The 13,533-nt window shown below is 30.9% G+C and overlaps 2 protein-coding genes across 2 annotated transcripts; one reads left to right on the top strand and one right to left on the bottom strand.

Moving 5' to 3' along the window:
- The first annotated feature begins 1,048 nt into the window (after positions 1-1,048).
- Tsp_00940 (dual oxidase 1) lies at positions 1,049-9,770 on the top strand. Its single transcript, XM_003376743.1, has 27 exons — positions 1,049-1,193; positions 3,565-3,723; positions 3,778-3,965; positions 4,019-4,223; positions 4,291-4,457; positions 4,533-4,663; positions 4,721-4,799; positions 4,928-5,024; positions 5,076-5,245; positions 5,304-5,482; positions 5,685-5,803; positions 5,862-5,999; positions 6,137-6,298; positions 6,388-6,578; positions 6,647-6,832; positions 6,894-7,207; positions 7,345-7,551; positions 7,606-7,769; positions 7,850-8,080; positions 8,140-8,206; positions 8,283-8,493; positions 8,552-8,676; positions 8,751-8,961; positions 9,015-9,179; positions 9,239-9,394; positions 9,451-9,579; positions 9,648-9,770. The coding sequence occupies exons 1-27, from the start codon at positions 1,049-1,051 to the stop codon at positions 9,768-9,770; spliced, it is 4,419 nt and encodes a 1,472-aa protein (XP_003376791.1).
- A 955-nt stretch (positions 9,771-10,725) lies between these two features.
- Positions 10,726-12,701, bottom strand: Tsp_00939 (putative dual oxidase maturation factor 1). Its single transcript, XM_003376744.1, has 5 exons — positions 12,665-12,701; positions 11,774-11,836; positions 11,564-11,717; positions 11,229-11,452; positions 10,726-11,117 (listed from the first exon to the last, which is right to left on the bottom strand). The coding sequence occupies exons 1-5, from the start codon at positions 12,699-12,701 to the stop codon at positions 10,726-10,728; spliced, it is 870 nt and encodes a 289-aa protein (XP_003376792.1).
- Positions 12,702-13,533: the final 832 nt, after the last annotated feature.

The following is a 13,533-nucleotide window of genomic DNA, read 5'->3' on the forward strand; positions in this document are numbered from 1 at the left end:
TATTTATGTAAAACATTAAATAACATCTGAAGCAGTGCTGCGGCAAAGCTTCTGTTTCCACAGTTTGCTCCACACTGACGCAACAATTAACCATTATTTGCATCTGGAGAAGTTCGATAGTTTTCAAAGTGGTCAGTTGGTCGAAGTTGGTTTACTGGTGGGTCGCGACCCACACTTTGAGAACCACTGGTCATAGACATTATAGAGAAGAAAAATGTCATGAGAAGTTTTACATGATAGCATTTCCTAGACGTAGTTTTTTGTTATCCACATTTTAAGGCAATGTTTCTGCTTAAAAAAAGAATTGAATATTCTTCGAAATATAATTATAAATAAAATAGCTTTCCTAATGTGGGAATAGAAATCAATGATGCACCGACAAATCAGAGCAAAAATTTTTGTTAAACATGATGCAATACGTGATATATCAAACAAAAGTCTATAAATGATAAATTAAAACAACAAATATATTGTGTGCCAGAAACCCCTTTTTATTTTTTTGAATGAAAATGAAAGTAATTTGAATGGAATTCTTTTCTCAATGAAGTAAAATAAGAAGTTCCGCCTTCTACAAGTGATGTTAAAATTTAAATAAAAATAATTTTAAAAGAGGAAAAGTATTTTTTACATATTTATATAAAAATTATTTTATTATTATAATTGCATACATGAATGAATATGCAATGGGAATGTTAATGAAGAAAAAATGATCTTTCAATCAATGAAATTGTATTGATGCAGATGTTGAACAAAGAGAAACATTTGGGTCGCTCTATGTTATATGTGCGTGTGTGTGCGTGCTTGATCTTCATCAGCAGTGTGTTGGTTGCTTTCTTCAACAACGCCAGTGGGACGTTGTCGTTGTCATCATATTGAAATTTTCAGAGCAAAATTGGGACGAACCTTTTGACACGCTTTTCACCACGGACGTCTGCCAACTTTTGGACATTGTTTCGTTGTGAAAATTTTTCTTTGTTTCCAAAATCTCCAACGAAGCAGAAATACAATTTTGCCACTAAGTAAAGCATTTTTTTTCTCTGTTGAAATAATGGAATTAACAAAAACGGTTCCAACAGTCATGAGATCTTGGATCACTGTTGTGATGCTGTGCCATATGGCCCGTGGAAATTGGGAATTCCAACGTTACGATGGATGGTACAACAACCTGGCCCATCCTGAATGGGGAACAGCAGGTATTTTAAATTAATACATTTTCTCTCTCTCTCTCTTTTGTCTGCTCATTTCAAATAATTCATTATTCTACACTTTACATTCAACATATATAGATATTTTAATAATTTTTTAACATTTAATGATTAATAATGTGTATTTTAAATGAATTTCTAATTGGATTTTTACCACGAAAAAGTATTGTAAAAGTTCGCTGAATTTAGTTATTCCATTTGCTAAATATGCTGTAAACATTTGTGAAGTCATGTTCCCAAGATGTAAAGAATATTGATAAGGAGAAAATGTGAATATGATATTATTTATTTATGCTTATAAATTTAAAAAGATGCATGCAATACAAACAAAATAAGTAAATGTTATGTATGTTAATATACTAATAGTGCTCAGCATTCAATTTTAACATTGTAGACATTTTTAACTAAACGGCATCTGCTTCACAAATGCGACTTCATCAAATGGAAACATATTTTCCGTTTTATCATGTTTGTCTATTTACAAAATATTTGAAAAGATTTTAAAATATTCAAATATTTAAAAGTAATATATTAAAAAAGTAACTTTTAAATTATTACTTATGCAAAATTATTTATATTTTGTTCTACTCTGAAAACTTAGATGAACTGATGCTTAAAAATGTATACACCTTGAACATTAATTTCTCCTTGGAAATAGTTTGCAAATATTTCATAATTTTTGATAAATTTTAATATTCAATCGATTTTTAGTCATTTAAATATAAATATTTAACAATTGAAATGTGGATGATGAAAATATAAATTAAAAATATTCTTCTTAATATTAAAAAATTTCCAACATTGCAAAATATTATCAGTAGCATTGAATAAAATTATTAATAACAAGAAATTTTTGAATGAAAACGAAATTTAAAATTTTAATTCTACACATGTATGTTTTGTATACTGATGCAATAATATAAAATTGTGGATATCAGTGAATGTCTGACACATGTAGGTCGCAATTTGGTAGGCCAGTTTCTATGCTGTTAAGTGAAAAATCATTGCTAACCAATTGCTGATTGACCTCGTAGAACAGACTTTTAGGTTTCTAGGTCATTTGTGATGATTTTTCCATAAAATTGAAAAGCAGTTTTCGAAAAAACAGAAAAAATAGAGTTTTTGCTATTGTTAGAAAAAAACAAATGCAAAATTCAGCTAACTGATTTGTTTGTTAGTTTGAACTGAAAATTTTGTATGTGAAAAAGGAAGAGAGAGGAAAAAAATGACGAATAATAATTTTAATACAAATGTTGATTAAATTGAAATTTCAAATAATAAAAACTGTTCGTGTAGAATTGTCTAGAATTTAAGATTTCGATGCTTTCATTAAAATTTCATCCAGTTTCAGAGGGAGAAATTGAAATGTTAAACTTGTCATTTTGAATTATTTAAAATCGAAAAAAAGTATGAAAATAGTTTTTCAATGAACAATTTAACATTATTCTGAATAATGTATTTCTTTTTTGGAAATTTGTAAATTTAAAGGGTTTTATTCATTGTATCATTTGTAGCAATTAAGGTAGTTCAAGCATGCATGAACAGTTTCAACAAAATGTGAAACTCGATTTCACATCGAGGTCAGCTGAGATTAATTTCATTCTTCACATTTTTCCATGTCACTGTCAGAAGTATCAGTTTTTTCTTTCTTTCATTCTTTTCAATTATTTCAAATTCAAATAAACTCTTTTGTAAAATTTAACTTCATTTATAAAAAAAAATGAAAAATAATACTGTTTCAATTCATTTATTTGTTTACTACTGTAATTGTCATATATAAAATTACATTTATATAGGCATTATTTAAAATCTTGCATGTGAATTTCTGAAATAATACTGAATTATTATTATTCATATTCTTGTATGTATAGACCTTTACAGGAACTTTTATCATCCTATGAACATTTTGAAAACATTATTTCAAACAATATACATAATGTTTAGCATTTTGTTCTGTTTATACCTTGTTTATTCAGCACGTGCAATCTTCAACCACGTGTCCATTTATTGTACAAGAAAATTTTCGATGTAAATATTATTGCAATCATTAATGTTGTCAGTTGTCAAGCATGACATCAAATTAATTATTAAACTTAAATAAATTTAATTTAGTAAACAAATGTATCATAGTATTATTCAGTGAACATCTGTATTATCATGTGAGGGTATTTTATAAAAAGAACGCAAAAATATGTTTTTTCTAGAAATTAATTTTCCAGTGAACAATTTAGCTGAAAGTATTGCATTTAGTATTACAAAAGAAAGTCATGTCAGATCAACTTTTACTAGCTGTCATGTTTATAATATAAAAATTATCAATGGATACTAAATTTTTTTCAATACCTTCATTTCAAATTAGGTAGCCGTTTGTATCGACAAACGCCAAATGCATATTTAGATGGAGTATATCAAATAAACGACTCTAGTCCAAATGTTCGAGTAATAAGCAATCTGGTATTCAAAGGGCCAGATGGAATTCGAAACAGTCGTAATGTAACCACCATGTTTGCTTTTTTCAGTAAGTTTCTATGTGTAATGATATTCAAGTATTTAAAATTTGCATTTTTTCAAGGCCAAATGGTGGCATATGAAATTTTACAATCAACAGAAATTTCATGCCCAATGGAAATGCATCACATTGCTATTGAACGATGTGATCCAATTTTTGATGCTAAATGTACAGGTAAAATAGCAATGCCTTATTTACGAGCCAAATATGATAAGAATACGGGTTTGGGAATTAACAATCCTAGAGAACAGGTAAAAATGCTGAATAAAAATATTTTTTGAATATTTTATCTCCGCTATTACAGCTGAATGAAAGGACAAGTTGGATAGATGGAAGTATATTGTACAGTGTTAACGAACCTTGGTTAAATATAATGCGTTCATTTGAAAATGGTACACTCAGAGAAGGACTGATGAAAGGTTACCCGCCACTGAATGCAGAAAGGCTTCCACTGATTAATCCACCTCCACCACAGTTGCATCGCCTGGTTGATCCGGAGCGGATGTTCAGTAAATTTAACTGATTGAAACATTTCTGTAGAAACTTTTCTTCTGTTTTTATTATTGACGTTTTCAGTGCTCGGAGATCCTAGAATGAATGAAAATCCTCCTTTATTAGCTTTTGGTTTAATGCTATATCGATGGCATAACAAACAAGCGGAAAAATTGCAACAAAAATATCCGCACTGGTCAGATGTCAAATTATTCGAACGGGCTCGTCGTTTTCTCATAGCACATTTGCAAGTATTTCGATATAATCTATAAAAGAAATAATCAGCTTATTGATTATTCATATTATAGAATATTATTATGTATGAGTTTTTGCCGGCTCTTTTGGATGAACCAACCAAACCGTATGAAAAGTATAATCCGCATTTGCCACCAGGCATAAGTCACGAGTTTGCCGTTGCAGCATTTCGTTACCCTCACACTATGGTTCCAGCTGGAACGTTTTTAAGGTTTTATTATAATTTTCATCAACTTTTCTTTAACTAATAGCTGTTTAGGAATGGTCAGTGTCAGTTTGAAACAAATGTAGGTGGGTACCCTGCTCTGCGTCTATGTAACACTTGGTGGAATGCACAGGTAATCATCATACTTAGATGAAATTTATAAATTTGAAATGAAAAAATATAGTTTTTCCATTTTATCCCATCACGTAGGTTTGAATTTGGTGCTTTTTTAAATTTCTTAAAAATTTTTATTTTTAATAGGATGAATTGCAAAGGTATGGTATGGATAAATTTATTCTTGGCATGGCTTCACAAGTAGCTGAAGAAGAAGATCGTTTTATTGTCAGCGATTTGAAAGGTGAGTGATTGTTTTAGGCGAATGTATTTTTCAAATGAAACCAAAATTAAGATTTCGTATTTGGACCAATGCATTTTTCTCGACGAGATCTACCCGCTTTGTCATTAATGCGCGGTCGAGATAATGGCTTGCCGGATTATAACACCATACGTAAATCATTCGACCTCCCTGCCGTCGACTGGCATACTATAAACCCGGATCACTACAGTGCTGATCCACAGGTTGTGGAAACTGCTGTTTTATTTCTTCTTTCTGGTCTAAGTTATTATGGTATTTTAGTTTTACGAAAAGCTGAAGTCGCTGTATGGAGGAAATATTACCAAAATGGATATGTATATTGGTGGAATTTTGGAATTCAACAACGGAAAGGTTGGAGAACTATTCAAACGTATTATTCGTGATCAGTTCTATCGAATTCGTGATGCTGATAGATTTTGGTTTGAAAATCGTGATAATAAGTAAATCTATTTGCGTTGTTCTTTAAAATCTTCATATTCAATGATGTAGAATGCAAAATGAGGTTTTGAAAATCACGTTCACAATTTACAGAAAAAGTTTGCAGTGTTTTATCATTTTAAGCTTCTTTCATAGCAGTACTAGTTTAAATTATAATGTTCTGCAAACAGTGCAATTAATGTGAAAAATATGGATGCACTTTAGGCTGTTTACTGAAGAAGAAATTCAGGAGATAAAAAATGTTCGACTGTATGATATGATTATACAAACCACAGGCATTAAGCCTAATGAAATTCAGAAAGACGTTTTCTTTTGGAAAAACGGTATCATGCAATTAATAAAAAGCTGCAAAAATTCAAGAAATTAAATGCATCATTTCAGGAGACCCCTGTCCTCAACCATTTCAGCTTAATATTAGCATTTTGGAACCTTGCATTCCGTTTATGCGACATGACCATTTTATGGGTAATGAAGTTTCCTTCATCTATTCTTGCATCGCATTGGGAATTGTTCCAGTAGGTATGCATCAAAAAATTGTATCAATTTTTATTGTTTTAGCAGTTGTGTTTTATTTCAAATAATTCTATGGAATGCAGTTTGCTTAAATTATAAATAAATGAAGAAAATACTGTAGCATTTGTTTCAAAATTGTTTAGCATGCGTTGGCATTGCAATGTGGATGGTGAGACGGAGTAAAAAGCGAAGAAATGCTGGATCGTTCAACATTAACAATGCGAACATTCGCAAAGAATTGAACAGCAGCACTGATGAAAATCAATGGAAAAAAGAAGAAAATAAAGTTTTTTCCGTTTTTCACGGTTAATTTTGTTAAAGAAACTTCAACTAATTTTGAAAATGCCTGATCATAAAAACATATCATAATTTTAATAAAATATTTTCCATTTAGGTATCGAATGGTTGCATGAACATTATTGCCGTAGTGTTGTTATTTGTCTTGACAAAAAACCAGCCATTCGCTTGCTCAAGCGTAGAGGAGGTCTTTTACGTTCAGTTTGTCTTGAAGCAGTAAAGACCTGTAAAATATTCGTTAGCGATCGAGCTTTTCTTCTTATGGTATTTCCAGACGACTATGATATGGTAATATTAATATTATTTGTGCTAATTATATATTTTTCTTATAAACTTTACTTTGATCTTTTGTTTAGGTTCTCCGTTTTGATTCTTATTCTTCTTGCACAAAGCTGCTAAGAAGTTTAGAATTGCTGCTGCGATGGCATGGTAAAGATATAGAAATAAAACACGAAAATACTGAACGCTTGCTGGCAATGGCTGAAACTGTTGAAATTAGAAAGCAAAAACTTGAACACTTTTTCCGTGAAGCTTATGCTAAAGTGAGCTTATTTTTTTTATATGGAAGAGAAATAGCTTCAAAATTTTCATTTTGATTTATAGGCTTTTAATGTCCCAGAAATGCGAAGCGAAGCTGTAAATATGGATGACGTTTCGCAGTCTGTTCTTCAGACCATGCTGACAAAGGCTGAATTTGCTGATGCCTTAGGAATGGATGAAAATGATCTCATAATACAGCGACTTTTCCGATGCGTGGCACGCCAACATCCAGACAAAATTTGTTTTCGTGACTTTCTTGATGTTGTTATAAAATTTGCAAATGGCACCATAAAAGAAAAGCTGCAAATATTGTTTAATATGTGCGATCGCAGAGCAGATGGACATGTGGATAAAAAAGAATTTGCTCACGTGATACAGTATATCTTTTTATTGCATTTTTGATTTTGAATTATTATGTATTTTTTACATAATATAATAGTTCCTTTTATTACAGAATTTTCAGAAATTAGAAATAACCTGAAATAATTTTGTAAAATTAATTTTATAAATTTAGATCAGCTATGAGCAACGCTGGTACGTGCTTACGACCAGAAGAAGAAGCAGAAGCAATTGAAAACATTTTCCGTTCTTGCGGAATTGATCCTAAAAAAGAATTTCTTACTTTGGAAGATTTTGAAATAATTCACAGTGAATTTAAAGGCATTGGCTTGCATTTAAAAGGACGCAATCAGCATATTTTGAATAAAACATCTTTAGAGCGGTTAGTTTTAAAATCGAACATTCCTTATTATTTTAATTTCTGTAAAACTTTTAGTACTGAAAGCATTTGTTTATCTGTACCAGTTACAAATAGAGAGTTCACTGTTAAAAATTTTGGCAACAACATTACTAGCTGGCTTGAAGATTACAGGCAGCACATCACTTGTCTCACTGTCTTTTTTACACTTTGCTTTGCTGTTTTTTTTGAACGCTTTTGGCGTAAGCTTTTATTTATTTTTCTCAAATCAGAAAATCTAATCAATATGCTTAATTTTGGCACGTTAATTTATTTATTTCAGATTTTTATTCCATGTCAGAACACGGCGATCTAAGACGCACTATGGGACTGGGGATTTCATTTAGTCGAGCTAGCGCAGCAGTCATTTCCTTGTGCATGGGGGTCATCTTGCTGACAGTATGCCGTAATATTATTACATGGCTTCGAGAAACCCCCCTTGGATATTACATTCCATTTGACGCCACATTATCATTTCACAAAATTGTTGGTATTACAACTGGAATATTTTCAGGTATATGATTTTGACTTTTACATGCATTTAATATTTGTATTAAACCTGCTTGTTTTTAGCAATACACACAGCTGGTCACTGCATTAACTTCTATCACATCTCAACTCATGATCTAGAAGGGTTGAAGTGTTTGTTTCAAGATGCTGTTTTTGAGTATAGTATATTCCTAAATTTATCTCCATTTTAAATGAGTTTGCTTTAGCTCTGACATGAAACCATCCATAAGTTACTGGTTGTACGGAACTGTGACCGGAGTTACCGGAATATTGCTTGTACTTGTTATGAGTGTAATGTACGTTTTCTCTCTGCCATCCATCATAAACAGCGCTTATCATGCTTTTCGAGTCACTCACTTGCTTAACTTCCTTCTTTATGCGTTGACCATAATTCACGGTTTGCAAAAATTACTGACGGTTAGTGTACCATTTTTATGAGAGCTTTTAATAAATGTACATGCATTTTCATTTTTAGCAGCCAAGCTTTTGGTATTACATTACAGTACCCGCTGTTCTGTTGGTGCTGGATCGACTGGTCAGTCTTAAAAATGATTATAAGCAGCTGGAAATTTTATCTGCTGAATTATTACCTTCTGGTTTGTTTATTTTTTTCCTTTTAAAGCAAATTGCTACCAACGTATTGTTTTAGATATTACATTTATTAAATTTAAAAGACCTAGAAATTTTCATTTTCGCAGTGGTCAGTGGGTGCGAATTCGATGCTCAGCTTTCAACTGCAAAGTGAATGAATGGCATGCATTTACTCTTGCTTCTACTCCAGATGATCGAACTTTAAAAATTTACGTCAAAGCACAAGGGCCCTGGACTTGGAAACTCAGAGAAAGTATTTTGGAGGCACAGCAATATGGCACCAGCTATCCTTTAGTAAAATTAGCCGATGCACTTATCCTGATAAAAATTATTCTAATTGTTTTTAGTTGCAAATGGATGGTCCTAATGGTGCAGGTAATCAAGACTGGTATAATTATGAGGTCTGCATTATGATTGCTGCTGGGATTGGAGTCACTCCGTATGCATCTGTTCTTATGGACGCAGTCAAAGCAAGAAACAGTTCTAAACATTCAGATTCCATATGCAGAAAAGTATAAAATAGTTTTTATCTATTAATCACATTCTAGTCAGCATAACATCAGTGTTGTAGATATACTTCTTTTGGATTTGCCCAACTTATAAAAATTACGACTGGTTCATTGAAATTTTACGTAAGGCGGAGGAAGAAGATAAAGAAAACATGGTAGAAACGCATATATTTGTAACTCAGTTCTTTTATAAATATGATCTCCGCACTACAATGCTAGTATGTTGTTTGCTTATTCTGTTTTGCATATTTTATGTTAAGCTTTATTTTCATAGTACATATGCGAGAAACACTTTCGGATTGAAGAAGGTCGAAGTATGTTCACTAATTTGAAAGCAACAAATCACTTTGGGCGACCAAACTTAGAAGCATTATTTGGCTATGTGCAAAGCAAACATCCAAAGGTATATTTTATTGATACGTAAAAATTACTGTCTAACTTATGCATTTCAAACCTGGTTATATTTTTTAGCTAAACTGCATCGGTGTATTCAGTTGTGGGCTTCCAAGTGTAAATAAAAGTGTCCAGAATACATGTGAAATAATGAACAGACGACGAAAAACTCACTTTGTTCATAAATTCGAAGCCTTCTAAAATGTGTTTAAGATATAAGATTTTCTACTGAAGAATATTTTCATTTCAACGAAATCCGACAAACGAACGAACAAAATTTTAGTACTGTTGAAAAGTTTGCTGGCAAACTTGCTGAAAACAGTTATACTGCTTACTACCATTCTTTAGCAATACTTAAAAAAAGTAAAACTTTAATTTTTAAACATGGCTGTTTTCTTTACCTATGTTAACTATGATTTACTACATTTTTGTTATGAACGTTAATATAAGACGTCATGTAATTTAAATTTTCCTAAATACGAAGTTCATTTAAAATGTGAAGTCACATGTGAAACAAAGCAACACCGCATTTTATTTTTATTGTTCTTAAATAGTAAAACGATGTCCTAAAAGAGTAGACCTGATTTCCCCAATGAACTCCGCCTACTTTTTTACAAAAGCAATGCTCTGAAGCATGGTGTTCGCTTATGATTTTGCACAGTGACTGTGTGTTTTGTGAGTATTTTGTCAATTTAATTGTCTGAAATAAAACTAACCATAATGCTACAGATGTTTTATAAAAAGAAATTGCAGTTAATATAGCAAAAAAAGTGCAGCTGTATGTGTTGGATGGTGTGCTATCTTTCATGCTTTTTGATGCAAGCTGCTATATATGACTTTTATTATTCAATAAAACAATTATAATAAAATTTCTAAAACATTAATACTCCAGGCATTGTTATTTTTGACTAATTATTTTAACTTTTGCAGAAACAGATTTGCATAAACCTAATAGTTGTTTCTAAATTATCGCAGAATTGGAAATACTTATATGATAAAGAAAAAAAGTTATAGAATCAAAAAATTTTTTTGAATAATTTTAGAATTTACACTCATGAAACTTAATTTTGTGTACAAGTTTATTAACTGAAAAAATTTCAATATGCATATAATACAAAAATATAAACAAATTTTAAGCGTTGTCATATCACAGAGCTTAAAGCTCACACGAAATACGTTGAGTAGGCAAAATTTCTTGTGGCTCAGTTTCAATACCTAAAGAAATTTCTTTTCCCGTATTTAATCGTTCACTACATGTGCAATTTTCGCAATGAATTTGCAAATCAGATTTCCATTTTTCCAGTTGATTTTTATCTGCTGCTGGTCTCTGAAAATCATTAAGTGTCGCATTCTTTGTAAAAGCACACTTCTGAACTGGATCAAGCTTTGCTAGCAAAACTGGCGTATGAGATGACGCTTTGGAAATGTCACTATCGATAGTCGATATGGATATTTCTTCATAATCAAGCTGCAGAAATGTCTTGAATTTACAAGATGAAAAACGTTCTATGAGCCTTATAGAAACACCAATTGTGAGGCAGCTTCCACCTGAATATATTATTTAGCTCATAGAATAATAAAGTAAAATAAGTAAAATTTTAATATTTCATATACTATGCGCGTTACCGTCCTTTATAATATTTATAATCATCAACATACCTGTGGCAAGAATAAGCCAAAAGCACCATCCAAAACGGAACGTAAGGTGCGAATGCATTTCCAGTGTATTTGGAAAAGGGATAGTTAAATGTTTTGGGCAAGCCATGGCATAAACTGCATTCGAGATCAACAAGCAGCAACCGAGAAGTGATAAAATTCGAGAAAAGTATCTTGGTAACATGCACATCACCAACAATAAAACACACCACAATGAAAACGATATCCTAAATTAGCATTGCAAAAATGATTTACATATGAAAATAATTTTTATTTATCAATTGGAAACTTATTTGATGATTAATTAATAAATTTTAAAAATTTTGAAACAAAATTACCAGAGAATAAAATCTGTGTAGTATCCGGCTAAACGGTAACCTCGGCCCCAGATAAAGCCGGCTTTTTCCATTGCAAAATATTCAGTTACAGTAATTATTGGATAAGGCAAGCCTTTATGCAATGATTCCATCAAATTTTGCTGCATTGTTCGGACTGTTGAAAAAGTTATTTATTTGTATAATGAAAACACTTTCAAGTAAACTGATTACCATCGGTAAAGTGAATACGTTCATTGTAATTCATATAATCTTGGCTCTTTTGGTCAGATTCACCTGAAAATTTTTAAATTTATATTGGAATGCTAATGTTTAAGTCATAGAAAAATTTATATAGCTAATAGCAAAATAGAACAAAAACACCATCGCAAACAATGTTTTTGCTTTTGTGGAAACTTTATTTATTGAATAAAATGTTCACTTTTAACTCTGTGTATATGTGATTAAAAACTCTGTTGATTACTAGCATAAAAACTGATGAATTGCCTCATTGCAAAAATAGAAATTTTTAAATTTCTCAAAAGTAAAAATTTTGGCAAAATAAAACAGAATAGAATAAAATGATGTGAAAAGCACTTTTTTATAAAAAGCAAATATTTAATTCAGTGCGTGCATAAAATGCGCAATAAGAATATGCATTTCATATGAACAATTGCAAATCTTTGAAGTATCAGGGTTCTTGGGGTATTTAAATATTAAACAAATTTTCTGTCTATTCTTACAAAAAAAATAATAACTAAAATGATTTCTTCTGAATCTTTCCTGCATATAATAAAATTAGAAACACAAAATATAATTGCACGCATTAATTTTTAAAATAATCATGATTTTTCATTTTTAGATAATTTATGTTTCAAAGACTAGCAATTCAGCACTTATTATATTGAGTACTTAAAATAAAGCAGTAAAGCTGCATGAAAAATGTCGAGTAAAATTTTACCCTCTGAATTTTACCCTTTAAAATTATTAGTTTTTATCAATCCAATAAATAAGCTTATAAGTGTAAAAATTAATTTGCGCTAAGTTATTTAGAACTTATCATAATAGAAAATTCTACATTTCGAAGTGGACGTTCAGCTCATGGTTCATAATAGAACTACGCACTGTTGGCTACGTCGATGATTTTTTTTAGTGCGCTCATTTATATTCCGTAAAAGCTAAAACATTGTTAACGAATTATAAAAAAGTAATTCTTATAAAAAGAACAAACCTATAAGAGTAATATTGGCATGGGAGAGGCCTATTTTTACGCCTAGGACGCCAAAGAATCGTTCCGCTGTGAAGGCACGGTAAGGAGAAAAGAGTGTTACCTCTGCTTCGTGCCAGCATGGATAAAAATGAACCACTTGAACAGAAGAAACACAGCGTATATTGCATTGGTGCAACTTACGTTAATAGCACTTACGCAAAATTGAAGCGCCGACAAACAAAGTTAAAATCACAGAGAGAAAACTGGCCAATTTCTAAAATATTTCAAAAATGTTTAAATATGCAAATGAGTATTTTCTTAAATTTTAGTTTTAAAGTTTATAACAACGCTGCAAACAGTAAATTGCAAGTCTTTTTTGCTTTGAGTAATAAATTCTTTGTAATTTAATTAAAATTTATCACAATATGCACAACTTATAGCTGAATGTATCATAATTTCGTTTAGAAACATGTCAGTAATATTTTGTATGCCAACATCAAATTCAATTGTAACTGTATACTAATTATATTGAATATTAACGTATTAATGTTAAAATTAATTCTCGAATTGCTGCACGTATTGAAATTGCTCCTTAAACCTGAATTTCATTCATTGCACTAAAAACCCGCATAGTAAGAGCAACGGTTGCAATTTAAAAAATAAGAAGCTACAAAGAAAACGATCAGCATTTATTGTGTCATTTTTCTGACAAATATACTATTCGTTAACCCAGAAAATATCTTTGAGAAAAAAGGCAATAAAGTTATTCACCTATTACCGCACC

The sequence above is a fragment of the Trichinella spiralis genome (genome assembly GCF_000181795.1).
Source record: "Trichinella spiralis strain ISS 195 chromosome Unknown Scfld4, whole genome shotgun sequence".
In the NCBI taxonomy this organism is placed as follows: Eukaryota; Metazoa; Nematoda; class Enoplea; order Trichinellida; family Trichinellidae; genus Trichinella; species Trichinella spiralis.